This window comes from Octopus bimaculoides, chromosome 1, assembly GCF_046866305.1.
Source record: "Octopus bimaculoides isolate indiv1 chromosome 1, ASM4686630v1, whole genome shotgun sequence".
Lineage (NCBI taxonomy): Eukaryota > Metazoa > Mollusca > Cephalopoda > Octopoda > Octopodidae > Octopus > Octopus bimaculoides.
In genome coordinates, this window is record NC_142928.1 from 156588749 (window position 1) to 156611979 (window position 23231).

Here is a 23231-nt window from a genome sequence, read left to right on the forward strand (position 1 = left end):
CAATGACAAAAAGTACAGACATGAAACTGTAATCTAAGCAAAGAAGTAGCAAGTTAGCTGTCTTATGGCCATTTTCATTCTCGTTTATTGTTGATGTCTGTGGAATAACTTAATGACTCTTTTGCTTTGCTTTATATCCAGTGTAATCTTATTGATATTTTACTGTTATATTTTATGTATGTTTTTGTTTTATTCTTCAATTAACTGAAGTTCATTCAACAAAACAAAAACCAGTCTGTAACCAAAAATCAAATATAATCACTCTAATTTGAAGAGACGAGTGCTGATGTCTTTCAATAAGAGGTGATTCAGTAAAAAGCAATAAGTGAGGGAAGTTAATGTACCATGAAGTGATAAGAAACAATGAGGGAACTTCTATGTGGTTGTTTCACTTGCTTGAAATAGCAGTCAAATCTTGCTCAAATTACACCTTATTTTAAAAACAGAAAAGATACTTTGTATAACATAGTCCTAGATCAGAGTCAGTATCAGTTCTTCCTCTTGAGCTCATTGGGCAGTAATGTTCTCTGTTCACTGCAGTTTTCTCTACATCTACCCATGCAATACTGGCCTTTCTCATGTTGATTACGAATGTTTTGTGCTATTATAGAATTTGGTCTTCCTCTCTTTCTTTTTCCCTCTGGTGTTATCCATTTGAAAGTTGTTTTAAAACAGTGTTAGATACCCTTTAAAAAATGGGATGGTCAAGACCGGTTTACCTCTGACCAGCAATCTGCTCAATGGCGAGCTTAACAGCGACAAGGGAAAAGACTCTTTTGTTGATATTTACAATAATTCAACATCTTTATACAAATAGAGAATCTGTGAGAATTTTAATTGAATCAGTGAGAGGCAGGGGCTCAGATCTTTGAGAAAGTCTCTATTGCTGTTGCTATTATTTCTATTATTCCATGTGAGGGCACATGGCTTAGTGGTTTGGGTGTTGCATTCACAATTGCAAGATCATGGTTTCAATTTCTAGACCAGGTGGTGCATTGTGTTCTTGAGCAAAACACTTTATCTCACATTGCTCTGTGATCACTTCAACACCTAATGTGTGGTTCATCATGCACCTGTTCAGGCAATGTCGATTTGATGGAGGGAATGACCTAATGTACAGCACATACATTTGATAACTATAGACGAATCATTTGTGTAGGTCATTCGGAAAAAGCTGAATGCTCATATGTTATCTTCAGTGGGAGAGTCCATCATTATTGTAATTATTATTGTTATTAGGTTGTTCAGAAAATAATGGCTGATTTCAGAAACATAATTTTATTCTGGAAAAATTAACAATAGAAATGTTTTGATTAGTCAAAGTATGAGCCGTGAACATCTATGCATCTCTGCCATCAATCAATGAGATTATTTATGCCTCATTGATAAAAACCTATTGGCTTTGATGCTAAGAAATCTTTGAAAGCTGATTCCACCTCTGGTTTGGACCTGAAAGTTTTATCCCTGAAAAACATGCTTAAATGCTTAAAAAAATGGTAGTCAATTGGGTGAAAGATCAGGAGAATATGGAAGATGTGGTATAGTCTCATATCTCAAGTCTGTGAGTTCCTGCAGCGTCATTCTTGCAACATGTGGCTTTGCATTATCGTGGAGCAGAATTGGGCTACGCCGATTCACCAATGCAGGTCTCATTTTTTGCAAGTGAGCATGCTTTTCAGTGAGTTGATTGCAGTAAACCTCTGCTGTAATGTTCTGATTCGTTTCCAGAAAGCTGTAATGGACAACACCAATTGCAGACAACCAGACAATCACCATAACCTTTTGCTAATGCAACTTTGGCTTTGGGAAATGTTTGGGGTATTCATCACAATCAAGCCATTGACCTGATCGTTTACGGTTATCATTAAGGACCCACTTTTTGTCACAAGTGACTATTCAGTGAAGAAAAGGATTATTGGTGTTTCGCAGAAAGAGCATCGAGCACACCTCAAAACGCTGAACATTTTGACTTTCATTGAGCTTATGCAGTACCCATTTATTGAGCTTTTTCACCTTACCAATCTTCTGCAGATTGTGTGAAACCATTGCAATACTGACACCAAGTGCCTGAGACATTTCTCTGACACTTTGACGTGGATTTTGTTCAACAATTGCTTTCAATTGTTCATTGTCAAGACTGCATGACCGTCCTCTACCTTCTTCATCTTCAAGGCTCTCATCACCACTATGAAGTTTCTGAAACCACATTCATACTGTGTGATCACTTGTGGACCCCTCTCCCCATGCTCTGTTGATATTGGCAGCAGTTTTGTAGGCATTGTGCCCAAGCTTGAACTCATGCAAGAAAAATAAGCGAAGGTCCTTTTTTGTGATGTTCATAATTAAGGGTGCCTATGCTTCAAGAATGTTTTCTGCTTGAAATAAGTAAGAAATTATTAAAGAGCATACATCAATTATCAAGTATGTCGAAAGTCACCTAAAATATAATTAAAACACTATGATAAAATTGCGTTTCAAAACACAACACTTAGAGCGGCCATAATTTTCGGAACAACCTAATATTAAGGAAGAATTGTTAGCATGCTAGACAAAATGTTTAGTAGCTTTTCATCAGTCTATGTTCTAATTTCAAATTTCACTAAGGGTGACTTTGCCTTTCACCGAAAAAAAAAAGTACTACCCAATACTTCTGCTCACGATCAGAGATGCACATATCGTCAGCCACTAAGGGACATGCTCAACTGGTTAAGGTCAAACAACTGATAAGCACATCTGTGGTATTGAGCAGAATATTTGCTGTAGCCCTTCTTTTACACCAAGACAAAACATATACATGATAACACTTCCAATCAGTTAATATCAGAAGCCATGGGAGCCAGTGTTTGTACTGCATCAGGGCATTTATTATTATTATTATCATTATTAAGGCAGTAAGCTGGTGGAATTGTTAGCATGCCAGACAAAATGCTTAGCAGCATTTTGCCCATCTTTATGTTGATAGCTCAAACTTTGCCTTTCATCCTTTTGAGGTCAATAAAATAAGTACCAGTTGAGCACTGGGTCGATGAAATTAGCTAGACCCCTCCCCCAGAATTTCAGGCCTTATACTTATAATGGAAAGGATCATTATTGTTTTTGTTATTATTATTATTATTATTATTATTATTATTATTATTATTATTATTGCTTAATTTTTTTACCACTGTCACATTGTCAAAGATTGTATCTTTAGACTTGTATGTACCGTATTCCTGGCATTAATATCTACTATTTCTCTGTTCTAATCTCTGTTTAACAGCAGTTAAACCTAGCAGAGTGAAAAAACAGATTTCCTTTGATTTCAGTGTGAAAACATTGTATCAGAGAAATCTCAACTCTCTCCACCAACCAACTTCAGGTGTGTAAATATTTAGTAATGGAAATATATCAATGATTAAATTTGGAATTAAGCAATGATTAAACTGATAGTGATTGTTGTTGCTATCGTTGTATAGTCCTGATCGTCCTTCACTGAACCAATCTATGATCAAAGGCATTCCAGCTGTGATTGAGCTATATCTTTTTTTTTTTAAATGACTGGGTTTGATTTGAGAGAAATCTGACTAGTATTTCTAATAGATTGGGGAATGGTGCAAACCTCTTCATAAACTTATAATTAAGATCTAACTGATACATGTTTCTTCACTACGTATCAACTATAGATATTCTTTATTTGACCAAATTTTTCTTTGATTTTAGCATTGTCAAACAACTGACCTCTATAATACAACAGTCAAGGAAAGATCCAATAAAGGAGATTCAAAAAGATCACTTCACCTGCTACAAAATAGCATCCAAATACTTCACTCAAATCACACCTTAGTATGTTTATAAAAAAAGAAAAGACATATTGGATGATATTGTCTGAGATAAATTATGCATGAAAGAAAAAAAAAGACGATATGATCATAACAGGAATTGCTTTCTGGCAGCTCAATCAGGATTAATCAAGAACTAAACGATTGCATATGGTAGGTTCACAGGGACAATAAGTTCTAAGAATTTGTGCAAAATAGACTCTCTAATGTTCTTGACAAGTAGTTGATAGCCCCTATTATCTAGAGGACCCATTAATAGTGGGGATGCTGATCAGTAAACATATTATCAGAATAAGAGCTGATTGGAAAAAGTTCAGTGAAATGGTAACAAAGGTGCTTTTCCCCTTACAATGAAAGACAGGTAGGATGATGATTGTGTATGAAGCATAATGCTGCAAGGTATTGAGATGTGAGCCTTGAATGCAGGAGATTTGTGGAAACTAGAAAGAAATGAAGTGAGCATACTCTGTTGCATCAGTAGAACAAGTGTACATGAACAGTGCAGTCAGTACAAATCAGCTGAGAAATAATGAACACAAAAGAAATCAGCACACTCTGTAAAGTGGTTGGCATTGGGAATAATTAAGTTAAGCCTGACATTTCACTGGTACATAACTCTACTCACCTCAGAAGGACAAAGGCAAAATTAACCTTGGTGGAGTCAGGTTTGAACTTTAGCTCTTAACTAAAACTCACATAGCACTGTGTTCAATGCCGAAATGATTCTGCCAATTTATTGTTAAAAATTTACAAAAAACTAAAATCAATGCAAAATTCAATCTTATCAAAGATAATCTATATTTTATCTCAACAATTGTTCAATTCAGAATATTTCATCTACAAAAACTAGGTTAATCCAGTAGCCCCAGGGCTACAAGACATCAACCAGATGTTATAATGAGATAAATTTTAGCAATCATTTCCAAATAAAAAAATGTTAAATCTATCACAAAAAGAATAAACATTGTTTTCAGTTAACGTGGTGCCACAATCAATGAAGAAAACTCTACTTGGTTGTACAACATGCAAAACTTGATAGCCAAGTCTCCTTGAAATTATATTTAAAGAATGAGATCCTAAAAAGTAAGGTGAGATGGCCATAGCTGGAACACTTTTAGTGCAGACCTGCTTGATCAAGACTAACTTTGGCCTGAACACCTACAGGCCACAACTTGTGTGATTTGATCCTGGGTTAGTTAGCCTTTTACTGCTGTTGTCAATCTAAAAGTTACCAGAAGTTGTCAATATCTTGCTTATCTCCCAAACAATGGAGTAGTGTCATAAATCATATCCCAATGCTGGTTCTCCATATGATATGTGGAAAATTGATGTTTATAACAAATATAAATTGCTATATTTCAATGAATTTGATGTTATTATATATCTTCAAATAAACTGCAACCATAAATTGCATAATTTATATGACTGAATTTACTTTATGTTTAAGTCTTTAACCTACATATGAACCATTCTTAAGCCAAGAAGGGCTTCTGAGAGCTGGAGCTTATCACTGCTTCCAAGGTATGAGGTAGATGGGAAGTACATCTGTCTGTCTAATGTGGTTAATGTTCCCAGGAGTTTGGCACTTATTCCAGAAATGTAAGAGAAGTAAGACATCATCATCATTACCACCACCACCACCACCACCACCATCATCATCATCATCTTCCATGCCGGCAAGAGTTGGATGGTTTGGCAAGATCCAGCAAGCTACAAGGCCACATCAAGCTCCAATGTCAGCTTTGGCAAGGTACCTACAGCTGGGTACCCTTTACAGAGTGTACTGGCTGCTGTTTTCCGTGCCTCCAGCACTAGAGAAGTTGTTGTGTAAACTTGTAAGACAGTAAAAGGACAGCGGGGGTGGGGGTGGGACGACAAAAAAAGCTCTCACTACTAAGAAGGCAACATTTGAAGTGGAGGTTGGTGGTTATATGAAAGTCCTCCACTACTGCCTATTGAAAAGCTAAAGTATGATAGAGGGACGAGTAGAGCTATTTTTTTTTTTTGTTTTGAAACAAATTTTCAAGGAGAATGATTTAGTTGCAGCTTCTGCAGCCTATCAGAACATACAATCTATCTGCAGATAGATCAATACCTAATCATATTCATATCTAGCTATCTTTACACATACTTATATGTAGGTGCCTGTGTGTGTGTGTCGTGTGTGTGTCATGTGTGTGTGTGTGTGTCGTGTGTGTGTCATGTGTGTGTGTGTGTGTGTGTGCGCATGCATGTGCGTGTGTATGAGGTTGTCAGGCTACCCAGGGTTCCAGCCTAGGCTGAGCTGTTTATGATAGTCCTGAATAGCCAAGCCTGGGGTTAATCTCTGGGTAGGCTCTCAACTTTTCATATAATAAACATATCTATCCACTCTACCCAATGTATTGAGTTCTATATCACATGATCTGTGCATTACATAAAATATATTTTTAATATATTTTACAACATCCCTTACATTATGATATACACATGGACATAAATGTATGTATGTGTGTACATTTATATATAGAAAAAGAACAGATAAAAGAAGTGAGGTGAGAGAGTAAAATGTTCATTCCATTCGTTTACAGCTGTTTCAAAATCTTGTTAGTTATATAACATACATATTAATTGTACACATAAACACATAAGTATGTGAATGCCCCTATATACAAGGGTGCTGAGAAGGGAACTAATGAAATAATCATAATTATCCCTAGCAGTTGAAAATATTAACTCTACCACAGAGTAAGTTGACCCTATATATATATATATATGTACACACACATGTGCGCATGCATGTGTATGTGTGTGTGAATGTACAATTGACAATCATATTAACACATACTTATACACTCAGACATAGTAAAACCCTTGGAAGAAAATTCTGCTCTAGACAATATGTGTGAAAACAAATCATTGGGCTACAAATGATGTTGTTGGATCATAGGATACAACCGCCCACTCATAAATAGAAAATTTCAGGTTTTGTGCCTATAGAATCATCATCATCATCATCATTTGGTATCTGTTTCCATGCTGGCATGGGTTAGATGATTTGACTGGAAGCCAGAGAGCTGCACCAGGCTCCAGTCTGGTTTGTTTTGGTTTCTACGGCTGGATGTCCTTCCTTGTGCCAACCACTCCAAGAGTATAGTGGGTGCTTTCTATGTGCTACTGGCATGGGCACCTTTTACATGTCACTGGCAAAGGCGCCTAACAGAGTGACTCTAGGGCCAAGAGTTTTGTGAATTAGCACTTATCAAACTAGTGAATCCAGCTCCATAAGTGTCAACTCTTGGCTTTTGAGTCACTCTGTAACTTCTGCCTATTAACGATAAAGAAATTTATATTCTTTGAGTTTATATGCTTTGAGTTTTATCTTCTTGTTTGTATCATGAAATGTGTGTGTGTGTGTGTGTGTGTGTGTGTGTGTGTGTGTGTGTGTGCATGTATAAGCAATTGATAGTATGTGAAATGACTTACCTTATGCGCAGCTCCATGCAGAGCTGTACGGCCACCTTTATCTTTAATGTTAACATTGGAACCTGCCTTAAGCAAAAGTTTGGCACAATGAGGTCGATCTGCTAACACACAGTACATGAGTGGAGTGCGACCAAACTGATCAATACCATCAATAGGGAAAGTGTTCGCTGAAATTAAAATATGTAGGGTATTTAGAAAGACAGAAGACAAACATTGAGAAAGTTTAGTAATATGTGAAAATATGCATTTATGTTTGTGTAACATAGTAGCCATAACACCGTGTAGAATTTTCTCATTTTGAAGACGAAGAAAGTTTTAATATAAAATTTTCTTTTGACTATAAAGCTAAAACAAAGGGAAGGAATAAGACACAGAATAAGACATGGTGTAAAATTTTGTCTCTAACACCCTTGGAGTATTGTGAAGAAGCTTCATATTAATAAGACACAATGGCATCAATACAAAATATATAAAGAAAAACACAGTAAAAACACTATGACAAAAATGAATAATACCAACAACTGCACCACATGAAAACACATTAACAAATGCACATCTAATGTTTACGAATAAGATCCATTTAATAAAACTGAGCTTCAAAGAAAGCGTCAGAAATCTGGAACAGAATAATTTCCTTATAGTATTTTTTCTTTTTTGTGTGTGTGTGTGTGTGTGTGTGTGTGTGTGTGTGTGTGTGTGTGTGCGTGTGTGCGTGGATAAAAGTTAGAATTAAAATATTGCAGAAAAGAAAGAACACCCAGTCTAGATTATTGGACAGCTTGCAAAGAAAAGAGAAATATTTTATGCGTAAGAAACAAAAAGACGCCCAGGCTATCGTAAACAGATATATCTGAGTGGCTCTATGTTAAATATGTCAATTTACCACATAAAAAAATCTGAACAGTTGCAGATGGCTGAGTTGATAATATGTTTGTCTACAGACTGAAGTGCTGACAGTTAATTGTATAGGCAATGCCAATGTGATATACTTCTGATGTCCTCCTATCCAAGAAGAAGAAAGATATCTCTGACTATTAAATAGGTCTAAAAATTGTAACTAGCTTTCCAAGATGTCTCAGAAATGAATAAAAATGAAATAAGGCAAAAGAAAGTGAAGTAAAAGTGTAAGATCAATGCATTTACCTTTGAAAACTAGAATTTTTAAAGTACGTTTGCAAATAACAGTTAGTGCAAATAATATTTATTTTTTTCTATTTGAGACTATGTGAAACTTAAGAAGCCTTAACATTTTGCAAGCATAAAAGTTGAAATAATATTAAAATATGTGGATTATTAGAAGTTGAGTTTGCTACTAAGAATTAAAAAAAAAAAAAAAAAGACATGACAGAATCTTGTAAACAGCTCGATTTTGATATAGAAACTGTGGGTGGCTTGAATATTGGAACAGAAAAACTTCTAGGAATTCATATTTTTTTGCAATGTAAATAATTGTAAATATTCAGAATACATAAATAAATACATAAATAAATAAATAAATAAATATATGTATATATATATATATATATATATATATAAGTTCAAAAAAACAACAAAGTGAGGACGTGATACGGATAGTGTTATTGGACGCTCGGGAAAGGAAAGAGAGAGTGTATGACGTTTCGGGCGTAGCCCTTCGTTGGAAAGATGGAAAGTTCGGAGAATGAAAGAACGGAGAAAGAGGAAAATGGTACCGATGCCCACGAGGTTACATATATATATATGTAAAAGAATATTTTCTCATATGATCATTCCAAATATATAAAAGGGCAGGGGATTTCCTGAAAAATGAAAAATATCTTCATAAGTAATCAAAAGGTCTGTTACAGATTAAATAAGGTGTCCTTGATTTATGTATTGAATCAAAACTCCACTAAAAGATCAGGAATAAATTTTGTTTGCCAATAGAAATAAAGTTTGCCTTCTTAACTTCTATATTTGAATATGTTTTAATGTTCCTTCATACGATATTATTTATTGACTTGCATGTACCAAAAAATATTCACTGACATGTTAGCTGTTTGAAGAAAATCAATTGTTGCTTATTTTTCCACACAAACTCCAGAATTAAAAATAAAACCTGTTATAAATCAAATAAAAATAAAACGGTTATAAATCGAATATTAACAAATATTTCTTCTCCTTAGTAATAAAAAAAATAGTTATTGGTGGGTATCTAGGAAACATAGAAAATGCAAAAGATCTAAAGAGTAAAAATACACTATGAGCAACATGGGAAAATATTTAAAGATTTTTGACTATTAACCTAAAGTCAAGATTATTTAGGTTTTAATTTTATTAAGTATTTTATCAAAATGATTGCAAGAAAAATTAGTCATAATGAGTAAATGGAGACTATTGGTCCCCACCATCCATTAAAGATATGGTATCAAATTTCTTAATTTTGACAGTAGAAACATGGCTGATAAATGACAGAAGAGGATGGAGAAATTTGATCAATAAATAGGTTGTTCCTTGGGGTATTGGCTATAGAGTTAAAGACCTCATAATCTTATCATAAATCAATAAATATTAGTGCTATAAAATCCAAGAAAGATACCATGCATTCATTCTTGCATGTACACATGCACATACATGCAAGTGTGACTGCATGTTACACACAAATGAAACCTGAAATATGATCTACCTAAAAAGAAAAAAATATGTTAAATACATACAAGTTAAAAACATCCTTAAAAAAATTGACAAAGACAAGAATAAAATAATAACAAAGTGAAAGTTATGACTATTAAAAGGCCATGCTAACCTCTTAAAACATGAAGTCATTATTACAGTTTGCTTCACACAAAATATATATATATATAATAATACTCTCAAGAAACATTCTGCAGATGTTATCTAAATTTAAAAAATATATTTTCATGAGTTATTTTTTCAATTATTGAATATCATAACTGCCACCACTACCACCACAACCATCACTACACACATAACTGTTAAATGACATTTAGCTCATTCTCTGTTCACTTTCACTACTTACACGTTTTCCAGACATAAATAGCATCACATTGTTAACATGCTGGAAGCTCTTGGTAAACCACAGAGATGTGGTTGGCTTATAGTTTAGTGCCAGGTCATCCCTGATCAAATAAACCTATGATCAGAAGGTATTCCAGCTATGACCATCCCATCTTGTTTTTAATTCACATACTGTATATTTAGGATAATAATGGTCTTCCATTTTGAGATGATAGGGTATAATTTGAGATATGGCTTCTGTTTCTAGCAGGTTTGGAGACTGTAAGGGCTTTCTGATTAGCTTGTGTAGTGAAACATATCTATGAAAGAAAGGAGCAAGTACAACCATCTTCATAGTGGTCACAAACTAAACACATAAGGCGTGATTTAACATTACTGACAGTTATTAGTAATGCTTAATTTAAAGCACAAAATATGAAGAAATATATAAAATTACCTCAACTTTAGTACAATTAGTAATAATTACAAATAATCATTTTATGGAAGATTTAGCAGACCATGGCAGAATTTCACCTTAAGACTGCATGCTGATGACAGCTAGGTAATTATGAAATGTATAGTGAAGACCTATGTAGACTATTAACATGTACTAAAATTTGGCATTTTTAACTTTTGATACTTATGTAACTTGCCAAATTCAACCAGCCATCAGTATTTAGTAATTGTCACTGTTTAGTTCATATGTGCTCTGATCAAGCAGACCTATGGCCGAAAGCATTCTAGCTGTAACCATCTGTCTTCTCACATTATATTATCCAATGTGTTGGTTTTTTTGTTTTGAAAGATTGTAGAGCTATGATTCTCACTCATTTTTTGCCAATGGACTCCTTTGGTTCCTATTTTACTCTATTGGACCTTCATAGCCATTCAATGTATCCTATTGCATTTTTACAATTATATATTATTAGGAATTGTATAAAAAATTCAAATATTTAGTGTATTGTAGAAACATAAGCAATTTGTTGCACATCAATTTTAACAACAAAATCTTACATGGACCCCCAAGAATCATATGGACCCTAGTTAATAGCCACTGCAGTAGAATGTCATTTGCCTTTTATTGGCTTACTATGAGTATAGGATTTGGAACATGTAGTTGTTTATGGAGAAAGGAAATATTAGCAGGTCAACTAATTTTAATAGAAGTTAGCAATTTGGCTGTTAGCCAATTCACTAAATAAATAAATAATCATTGGTAAAGGTAACAGTTCTGTAATTTTCTTCCAGCATCTGAAAATCTTGCAATGAAATAATTTAATTAGTACATCAGTACTTATTAGATCATCTATGTAATGAAACAGTTTAGCCTACTACTTCAAATATGCTATCATAGCAGACACATCTATTCATATTGCCAACTGCAGCAGTGCATGTAGTACATTTAAGGAATTGATTCGTTATATTTATATAGCAAGAATAAATTTATGAGTAATTTTGGTATTACAAAGATTTTGTCTGGCATTTGTTTCTAGACCAATGAAAGAAAACCTGAAAAGTATACTATGAGAGAATATATTACTAGTTGGTAAAGATTTCTAGAGGATTCTAATGTACAGTTTCTACTGAAACACAAAATTAATGGTACCTTGCCAAAATTGATGGTTACAGTAAAGCTTAGCAATAATCAGGCAGCTGCTTACTGTTTGAAATATTGATATAAATCAACTTCATTATTCTATCTGTACAAAAAAGGAGAGAGAGGGAGAAAGAGAGGGAAGAGAAAACGATAGAAAGAGAGAGAGATGGGGTGAATGAATGAAAACTGGTGCAATAGAACTTACTGCATAGTCCTACAGTAAGAACAAACACAGATTTGATACCCAATTCAGATATTATCAACCATGATTAATCTTACACTTGTCAGTTGCTTAATAACCTTTGAACAATCACCAGTAAATAGAGATATCAAACAAATATTATAAAATTGCTTAGTATGAATATTCAAAAATAATATGAAATTTTATCATAAAGAATATTTTTGAAATGTCAAATCTTTTCAAAACACAGTAGTCCTAAACAGGTAATAATAAATAGCAATAATTTTATACAGCCAAATTAACAAACATTTCAGTTATTTCAAAGATTGGGGAAATTTGGGGAAAATCTCCATTTTGATGATCATTCTAACCATTTTACAAGTGTACAGGGGTTGGACAAAATAATGGAAACACCAAGCATCATAACATCATAATTTTGAAATATCTATAAAACCATCAAATGCTTGTTTATTTTTATGATTTTTAATTTATTATTAGTGTTGCTTAATATGTTTTGCTAAAATTTCAGACATCATCAGAAAAAGGTAATTGAAATTCATTAAAATGACAGATCTATTGGGCTTTCAAAGAGGTCAAATTGTTAGTACTTGTATGGCAGGCACTAGCATAATGAAGACATCCAAAATGTTTGGTGTATCAAGAAGTACTGTCTCGAAAGTAATGACAGCTTTTGAGAAAGAGGGAAAAACCTCCTCGTTGAAACAAAACTCCGAATTGTTACGCGAATTGTTAGAAAGGATCACAAAAGTACAGCTTCCAAAATTACTGCAGAAATTAATGACCACCTCAAGAACCCAGTTTCCACAAAAAGTGTTCACCAGGAGCTGTATAAAGCCGGATTTCATGGGAGGGCTGCAATCAGAAAACCACTACTTTCAAAAACAAACATTGCAAAGCATTTAGAGTGGAATAAAAACCTACAGAATTGATCCCTAGAGCAGTGGAAGAATGTTATTTTCTCGGATGAGTCATCCTTTACCTTATTTCTGACCACTGGCCAAGTATATGTGTGGAGTCAGCCAAAAGAAGCATTTGACCCGGACTGCCTTCTTCCAACTGTTAAACATGGAGGCGGATCTGTGATTATCTGGGGGGGTTATATCTTGGAAATCAACCGGCCCAATAGTTTCCCTTCATGGCAGAATTAATAGTCAAGATCATTTAAGCATTTTATCTGATCAAATTCATCCCATGGTTGCGGAACTGTTTCCATAGGGAAATGCAATCTTTCAAGATGATAATGCACCAATTCACAGAGCTAAAGTTGTTACTGAATGGCATGAGGAACATTCTAGTGAAGTTGAACATCTTATCTGGCCATCACAGTCCGCAGATCTCAATATCATTGAACATTTATGGTGCATTTTAGAAAAACAAGTAAGGAGTCAATATCTTCCACCATCATCACTACAAGAACTGTTTCCTTTGGAAACAATTCAAACTTTGTATGAGTCCATACCTCATAGAATTCAAGCTGTAATTACTGCCAACGGTGGTCCTACCCCATATTAAAATAAATTTGTTTGAAGTTTTAAGGTGTTTCCATTATTTTGTCCAACCCCTGTATGTCTGCAATGCATGCAGGACAACAATAGATGATTCTTCACATTCGTCTCTTGATTTTCATCTGTAATTTGAATGCATCACAACCAAAGTTGTGTTATATAGTAGACATTATGATTGGCTGTTATTGATTAATAAATGAACTAAGCCCAAGTTTAAAATATTTAACTCTGTATTTTGCAAGACATGAACTAAATCACATTGCAGTATTATCAACCAAAAATATTTTGTACTTCAAAATTGTTTTGTTAAAAACAGAAATAATGATAAGTTCTATTTCTCTCATGTAACATCATTGAAAATACTGCCATGGAATCTCTCATGTAACATCATTGAAAATACTCCCATGAAATCTGCTAAGTAATTCAAGTCAAACTATCTCACACTATTATGTCTTACATTAAGTTTAATTAATGATAGCAAGCACTAAAAAGCAATCATGTAAGTTTGAAAGGACCTGTAGCATAGGACTTTAGGGAAATTCCTCTCTTTCTGTTATATATACGTAATTACGGACGTAGTAGATAACAGCTAGCCTTCGGCCACCCTTTTGGACCCTGTTGTATCCACTACTCTGATTGGTTGGTATTGATGCAATTTGTTTCTTGCTCTATTGCGCACCAAGATGCAACCCAACCAATCACAGCCTTCAGAAAAGGTCACGTGAGACAGTCTCTTCTCTAGGTCTTTTGGTTTTGAGGTCTAGCCACTGACCACAGGGCACACAGCCAGTTCCAGCGATGACACAACAGCAGCCACATGGAGACTCATCAACACTTCATCCACGCAGCATTTGTCCTAACATTAACATCATCTCTCTACGTACACACCAACCAGCAACACTCGCACAGGCTCTATCTCAACACTGTTTGTGAATTACTTCACCATGGTTAACAGCAAATACGACCTGCGACAACCTTCTGTAACAAGAGACTGGCTCTGCATCGTAGCCACAACTTCTTATATGACCGTACCTCAACCGGCTCTGCATTGCAGCTACAACTTCTTGATACAGCATCTCAATTATTGTGTACATTGACTACGAACTGGTATTTATCATCCTTGTGTCTGAACATTCTTCTAACGTCATATTGTAGACTCTTTCAATGCTCTGTACTTATCGCACACGCATACATCCATGTTTGTGCACAAACACATTGTATACATGACGGCCTATCTATTATTATGTTCATATGACGCACACACAGACACACATGTTAACCTATCAATAAAATCTTCTCTTAAACATTCTACCCCAGTTGTGCCTCTCTTTTCCTTCTGGTACTTATGCTCATTTATCCTTTATCATATTTATTGTATTGACCGTGCGACATACTAAAAGAGCCATTCTCGTCACCTCTCCTTCACACGGTCGTTTACAGACCCTTTAGTCTTGCTGAAGACAAGATACCTCTCAAGTACAAGTTTCACAACAAAAAAACCCCCAAAACCCATTATGCAAAGTGATTGGTATTAGGCTAGGTATCCAACCATAGAAACCAAGCTAAAAATTAAACGTTTGTGAGATGAGGTTTTCTGACTATAAGCTAACACCAACTATGGAGACCTGTCTTGCCCAAGATAGCATGGAAAGTAGACCTAAAACGATGGTGGTGGTAGTGGTGGTGATGGTAATGAATATGATGATGATGGTGTCACAATATAAGCATAAAATAAGAATGAAATATGATTGAATTTGAGCAACTGTTAAAAGTTCACCACACAAGCTGTAAGATTTTAATCAAAATTAAAGATTAAAACACGGTGCTTGAAAATTTAATCAGTGTGTCAGTCATTGAGCAACACAGTTTAGCTATATCTTTATCTTTCACATACAAATGGTTCAATAAAACTGGCATCAATATTGATGTTTCTCGAAAGCATTGTATTAGGCCTTACAATAGATGAATAAATAATACAAGTGACTCGAGTACTATTAAGACATCTTACAACATCGATTGCTTGTAGCAGGCATCTACTATCAATCCTTTAGGAGGTTAAAGGTTTGTTCATTGATCTAGAAAGCATTCACGAAAGAATGCTACAGCCTCTGAAACAGAAGAAATATATTCTTTGTTGCAGTAAGGATGTATTGGCCCAAAACAAATTTTTTAGTAACTGCAGATGCAGCTTACAGGGGAAGAAAAAAAAAATTGCCAGTTGGTAAATTGAGCAAATTTCAAGAATGCTAGCCATTTGGAGAGGTAGATGCATGTATTAGTAACAAATACATGCAACAAAGCATTAGAATACAATTATGTGCTTCCATATTGAATTCAATGTGATTTTTCTGGCTGTTCTGGCATCTAAACTAGCCAAACTTCATCATTTATTACAAGTAGCCAAATGGATTTTTCTAAATAGTTATAAATGGTATTAAAAATGAATAGAATAAGTCATAATAGCAAATGAATACTAAATTCTTCTAAAATAAAATAATGGGACTAACATAAAACCTGGAATATATTTTATTTCGGATTATTTCTATATGCATACAAAGCAACAGAATGCACTCAACTAAACACATTACAAAATTCAGTTTTATCATTGTTTGTTTTGAGTTCAAATTCTGTCAGAGTTAACTTAGCAATTCATCTCCCTATTGTTGAAATATTAAGTAAGTGTAATATAATTGGACTGATACAGTTGTCTATAACCTTTACATCAGAAATTGGCTTTGCACTTTATCAAAGAAAAGTCATTATTTATTTGACCCTGTTATTATTCAATACACATTGCATCAATGGTTTAGCAGTTAAGCATAGATTTATAATTAAGTTAGAGTTATGGAGTCTCTATGTACACTTGTAGTCAATTTCAAAACTGTATTTTCAATTTTTTCTAACACATTTATTAATTTTTGGAGAGTATAAATAATATCAATGTGAAATTACAATGTGAAATAGCATACCATAAAAAATAAATTAAACAAAATACATACCATAAAAATGAGTTGACAAACAAATTAAATAGTAGTAGTAGTAGTAGTAGTAGTTGTTGTTGTTGTGATTAATGCAGAAGAGAAATAAATGCATTGTAGTAAAAGGTGAGTTATAGTTATCATGTGCACAATACATTTAACTACATCATATATTTACCCCTCTATCTCTAATACAGTACAGGCTTCCCTACTTTCTCTAAGAATGCTTAAGTTTGGAAACATGTTCCTTTCTATCCTGTTTTAAGATATTATATTTTGTTGACATGTAGGCACTAGGTCAGTTCTGATAAAGCAGATCCACAGCACATGAATAGTTGATTCAACAATTAGATGTGATACCTATATCAATATACTATTCCCCTAACATAGTATAGGACTATATTCATATTGTGCCCACTGACATGATGTGATTTATCATCGTGGTGTAAAGTGTGAAAGTCTGAGTATGCTTCACTTTTCCCATTATCCACACTGTTTTTGCATACCTGCATATTCTGGTGGCAGTTACAATGGAAGCAGACAAGATAAACTCGGTCTGAACGCAACAACTGGTGTTTCTGTTGTTCTTATCATGGATGTTGTGCATTTCTTTTAGTGCTAAATATGGTGACAGACACTTCTAATTTTTGTTTGTATCAACTGAGCAGGAGGAATATCATTGTCGTTTAACGTCCACTTTCCGTGCTGGCATGGGTTGGACGGTTTAACTGAGGACTGGTGAGCCAGAAGGCTGCACCAGGCTCAATCTGATCTGGCAAAGTTTCTACAGCTGGATGCTCTTCCTAACGCCAACCATTCTGAGAGTGTAGTGGGTGCTTTTACATGCCACTGGCACGAGGGCCAATGCTACTGTAGTGTTCTGGGATATTGTAGTGTTTGAGTGTTTGGGGGTGATTGTACAGGCAGTGGTAACTTCTGTGTGAGTTGGAATTTATTGCATCAACAGGCTGTAACTCTCACATGTTTACATGGTTTTACAGTTTCAGTTTGTTTTGTGTGCATGTGTGTGTGTGTGTGTGTGTGTGTGTGTGTGTGTGTGTGTGTGTAATTCATTTGTGTATCTTCTTATGCAACCTGGGGGAGATTTGAAGAACAAAGAAATTTGTTAGAAGCAATGATAGTTACCAAACTGGTGCCTGTGAGGTCTCCAAGTATTTTTGAGCATCATCATGCTGGTTTTACTCATGAACATGTATATAATTTGTGGTATTGTATCTTCTGTGTGTGCATGATGCTATATTGCTAAATGTGATGCTTGGTTTTATTTGATGTTGCTGGTATGAGGGTAGCTGCTGTTATAGTTTGTCTGAAATGAAATTTCTATATTGCTATGCAGTTGGTGTAGAGTTGAAGTAATGTTACTGTGTCAGGGGAATAGTAGGAAGATATAACTGTAAGGTCATCTGTAGTTGAAACCATGTGTAGGTTTTGTGAAGATATATGCAACAAAAGCATGAATCAGTGAACAAAAGCCAGTAAGATGATGTAACAAATGAAATATGAACCATATCAGGCTATGGATGACTTAGTCTTTCCTCTCAGAAATACTTTTAAATAATCTTTTTTTCTGAATTAGTAGGAGAGATTTTCAAAGATAGAATAATTTAAAATGTTGACATACAATTTGGCTCATGTTGAATTTCCAGATAGCATACTTCAAAATATTTTGAAGTGCACCATCTAAGAAATCAAAGATTTCCCTGGGATGTAGTTTGCTAGGCAACATTTTGTGTTGTCATTTACCCAGAATAGACTGTGACTGATCAGACCCAAAACATTCTAACAACAATTAACCTATTTTTTTGCAGGCATAATGTAACTATGAATGCATTATCCAATGTCTGTCTGTCTGTCTGTCTGTCTGTCTCTCTCTCTCTTCACAAAGGTAGTAGGTTATTTAAAGAGATTTGAATGCTATTTCTAACAGGTTGAATGCTTGTGTAGAAGCCCATTCATTGACTCCCATGTGTTTTGTGGTGCTAGAATCTATAGTTGCTTAACCTGTGGAGATTCCATCACTAACTCTCAAACCACACCTTATCGCTTTAAAAAAAAATAACACTGGGTAATTCAATACTTGATACATTTACATGAAAGTAAAAAGAAAAGATGGGATGGTCCTAGTTGGAATATAAGTCAAACAATGATATACTTTAGTTTAAAGCAATGATGAAAGGTTGGTCACACCTTCCTTTCTTTCTCATTAACAGGTATTTTTCTTTTCTTCTTCTTTGAATAGCTTTCTTTCTCTCTCTCTCTCTCTCTCTCTCTCTCTCTTTCTCTTTCTTTCTTTCACAAGCTTACTTAGTTTGATGTCTAATGAACATGCAGAAGCATCACACAACTGGTTTTACAATATATATATATGTATATTTTCCAGTATGATAAAAGAAGGTGATGGGGAGATATAATAAATCTGGCTGTATGTCAACATTTTGAATTATTGTATATTTGAAAATTTCTACCACTAATTGAGAAAAAATTTGTTTAAAAGTTATTTAAGACAGTAAAGACTAAGTAATCACCCATAGCCTGGTTTGATTACTGTTACATTTGGCTTGTTAAATGCTTGTAATTGGAAGAACATGCCTGGAAGTTCTAGTTCAACTAATTACGTGGTTCTTTCTCTGAAGTTATATTGGTCAAAGTTTGAAAATAATGATAAAATTTCAACAGCGGCATTTACTTCTTCCTCAAGAATGAAATTACATATTTGTATGACAGAGGTATGACCACTTAAACTGTGCATAAGTATTTTACTAATATTTATGTGAGATGGATAAAATCGAAATTTGAAGGGCAAAGTCAACATTGTTTGGTCTTGTGTGACTGAAATCTACACAGTTGCTCAACCTGTGGAGATTCCAACATCACTAGCCCTCAAATCACACCTTATCATTTTAAAAAAGAATCACACTGGGTAATTCAATACTTGAGACATTTACATGAAAGAAAATTTTCAAAGAAACAGGTATAACTAAATTATTTTTAATTTGTAAAGTATGATTTCTGCTAACTTAATCTAGTCTATAATACTGTGTAATACTGTCTGCTAGCATTAACTCTTCTCTTACCATATTTCTGCTGAAATACACTGCCTTTGAAATGAAGAACTTAGTAAGATATCTGTCATTATTAAGCTGGTATTTAAGGCAGTGAGCTGGAAAATCATTACCGCATCTAACAAAAGTGCTTAGTGGCATTGCACCTGTCTTTAAGTTCTGAGTTCAAATGCTTCTGGGGTTGACTTTGCCTTTCATCCTTTCAGGGTTGATAAAATAAGTACAAGTTGAGCAGTAAGATCAATGTAATCAACTTAGTTCCTCCCCGAAATTGCCAGCCTTGTACCAAAATTTGAAATCATTATTAAGCTGACATTTAGAACATAAACTAATGCAGTATTTTGGTTTGATTGAGTTCAGGGATATTATAGAATGAAGGACAGACTCAGGCAAGCTGGAATTGAAATGATAACCAGAAATACATACATTTTGCTGGAAGGGAGTGTAACTGATTTAATCAATTCTAACACTTGACTGGTACTTTATTTTATTGATCCTAGAGAATTGAAAAGTAATTTGAACTCAGAATGTAAAGAACCATTACTAAAGATTGTAAGACAGTTCGACTGGCACTCTATTACCCTAACCCTATCAATAATGTTAATTGACTAATATCAATGATCCCATAAAATAAGAAGATAAGCACACGTTTGGCCATGTGACTGAAACTTGCATCCCAACCACATGGTTTCAAGATCAGTTTTACAGTTTGGCACCTTTGTGTGTGTATGTGTGTGTGTGTCTCCCTCCTTGTTTTGACACAACACGATAGTTGTAAATGAGCATCACTATCATACAATTGGTGTCTCTCAATTCCTATTTTTCATGAAAACATGTCCAGCCATAGGAAAATATTACCTTGCTTGGAAACAGTTAAGGGTTGGTGGCAGGAAGGGCATTTGGCAGTAGAAAATTTGCCTCAACGAATTCCACATGCATACATGAAAAATTGGATACAAGAATTAAAATGTAATGTGCACCAGTTCTTTTATTCTTGAACTGGGGCACTGACTTTGAAAGGATTTGAGCATTCATCTCAATCCTAACATTTATTCTGGTACATTATCAACACTTTAAGAGATGGAATACAACACAGACCTTGGTGTAAAGGACAATAAGATGGTTGGACCTAATAACTACATAGTGTTTTTATTACAAACATATTTCTCTCTCCCTCTCTCTCTTGCACACACACACACACACACACACACACACACACACACACACACACACACACACACACACACACACACACACACACACACACACACACACACACACACACACACACACACACACACACACACACACACACACACACACACACACACACACACACACACACACACACAGAGGATGAGCTCTCACATGATTTCCATCTGCAAAATTTCAATCATAAGGTATTGATCAACCTGAAGCTACTGAAGATAGCTTTGATAGAAAGTGCCCTGCGGTGTGTTTGGACTAAGCACCACTAGTTTGTGAAACAAACTTCTTTTTAACCACCCAGTGTACTTGTGCCCAATGAAGATGTATTCAATACAGAGTTATGCACTACCTAAACTTCAATATGTTAAGCTTCTCCATGGTCCTTTTCACATTATTCATTATTTAATTCAGTGTTTTTTTCAGTCAGAGTGATTGCAGTTTCTTGAGATGCTATTCACAGCATTAGGGAGTGTCACTAATTCAATATATGGTTTAGAACATTGATTAAATAAATAATGAGGCTGCAATAAAGAACTAACGAGGACTGTCATAGATTACAGTGTATGATATAATACAGATGTCATTGAAAGAAAAACTGTTTTAGACTAACTATTAGCTTTAAATTTGTATAGATTTATTTTCCAATGAAACTGTTGGACCTGAATGTATTGATTCTAATAACTTGCCAAGCATTGTAAGTAAAATCTAAATAACAAAATGGAAATATTACATTTTAAAATATCTGCGTACATTATTACTAAGTGGCATAATTGAAATTAACTTCAACTACAGAAACTATACAGCTGACTTGAAATTGAATTATAATACTGCAGAATATAATACAAGGAAAATATCTTTAATAGCACCGCCACATGATTCAGTATCATAAAAGAACTTGAGATGAAAAAATACATAACACACACACATATATGTTATATATATATATATATATATATATATATATATATATATATGTGTGTGTTTTCTATTCAAATCCATTAAGCCTTTCAGGAGTGGCATGCAACATGAACTAAACTCTATAGACAATTGAAATACTGTGTAATGCATCATTGCATTATACATTTAATTAACATTCAGTCAACCTAGATTTGTCTCTTTGCAAGTCTTCTCATAACATATCAGTAGTATAATTGAACGAAAACGCTAAAACATTTTTTTAATTAAAAATTTTACACACACACACAGACAATATGTGTATGTACATATAAATACATATATATATATATATATACATACACACACATGTATACATATATGTGTGTATGAGCGTGTATATGTCTGTGAGTGTCAGAGCATGTGTGCATGTGTGTGTATGTATGGTGGTGGTGGTGTATGTGTTTTTGTGTCTGTGTATATAACCATATATCATCCACATGTAATCCAGACACTGCACACCAAACTCACACTGATTCTATGAATAGAGACCTCGAAAGCATCTTCCAATCAGGCTATGCTCATCTTGTTTCTTTCAATAGCAAGAAAACACAAACGCACTTCCAGTTAAGCAGGAGCAGTATGAAATTATTTGCTTTAATTGTTGGGTTACAGTATATTGGGGATTTCTCCTAGTGAAAGCATATTCTTAACATAACAAGGTCAGTATCCCAGAGACTTCCTTCTCTTCATGGTCAGAAGATGCTTCAGCCTTCAATAATTGACATTTTAGAGAAATTAGGTGTGCCCTCAATGGAATACTCCTCCTGTATCTTGGATGCTGCTGCTGCTGCTCACAGTCATGAACATGGATCATATCCAGAAAAGGGCCAGCCAACTGACAGATATAAAATTAAAGACATGCTCTAGCTTCAGGCCCACAGGATCATATCTTCTCTATTGGGCTTTTCTACTACTACTACTACTACTATAATAGCCTCTGTATTTCAAAGTTGGATAGTCACACCCCATTACCACTCAGATATTCATGAACCACACATCTCTTGTCCTCTCATCAACCTTGTTGAGTCCAACCTCCTATATCATACTCTAACCACTACACTCACTCCTTCAATTCCCAGATAATTAGTGCTCTAGATTTCCCTCCCTACTTATGCCTTTCCTAGAGATGCTGACTTGCAATGGTTCAAAAGGACAATAACAGCATTGGTCCCATTAGCCTCAAAGGGTCTGCAAAACCATGAAGGCTGCCCCTTTCCCCAGATGTAGCAAGTGTATGCATGTGTGTGTGTGTCTGATTGTGTGTGTGTGCATGTGTGAGTTTTCCTTTGTGATTGTCCCACCACCATCACTGGACAACTGCTGTTAGTTTGTTTATGTCCCCTAAATATATATGCATATGTATATATGTAGGTGAGTGAGTTTATAGGCCCTTTTCAGCCAATTTACTCATCTGTTTCACACATGAGTGCTTAGTTAGGAA

At 34.6% G+C, this 23231-nt stretch overlaps 1 protein-coding gene across 3 annotated transcripts in view; it reads right to left on the bottom strand.

The window, feature by feature from the left end:
* Nucleotides 1-23231, bottom strand: part of LOC106868434 (uncharacterized) — a 377561-nt gene that overhangs the window by 205731 nt on the left and 148599 nt on the right. For all 3 annotated transcript variants that reach the window (XR_016243814.1, XM_014913697.3, XM_014913696.3), the window contains one exon: nt 7284-7450. Coding sequence is in view for 2 of the 3 variants with exons in the window: in XM_014913697.3 (XP_014769183.1) it covers nt 7284-7450 (167 nt within the window). In the remaining variant the exon portion in view is untranslated. The remainder of the gene's footprint in view (nt 1-7283; nt 7451-23231) is intronic.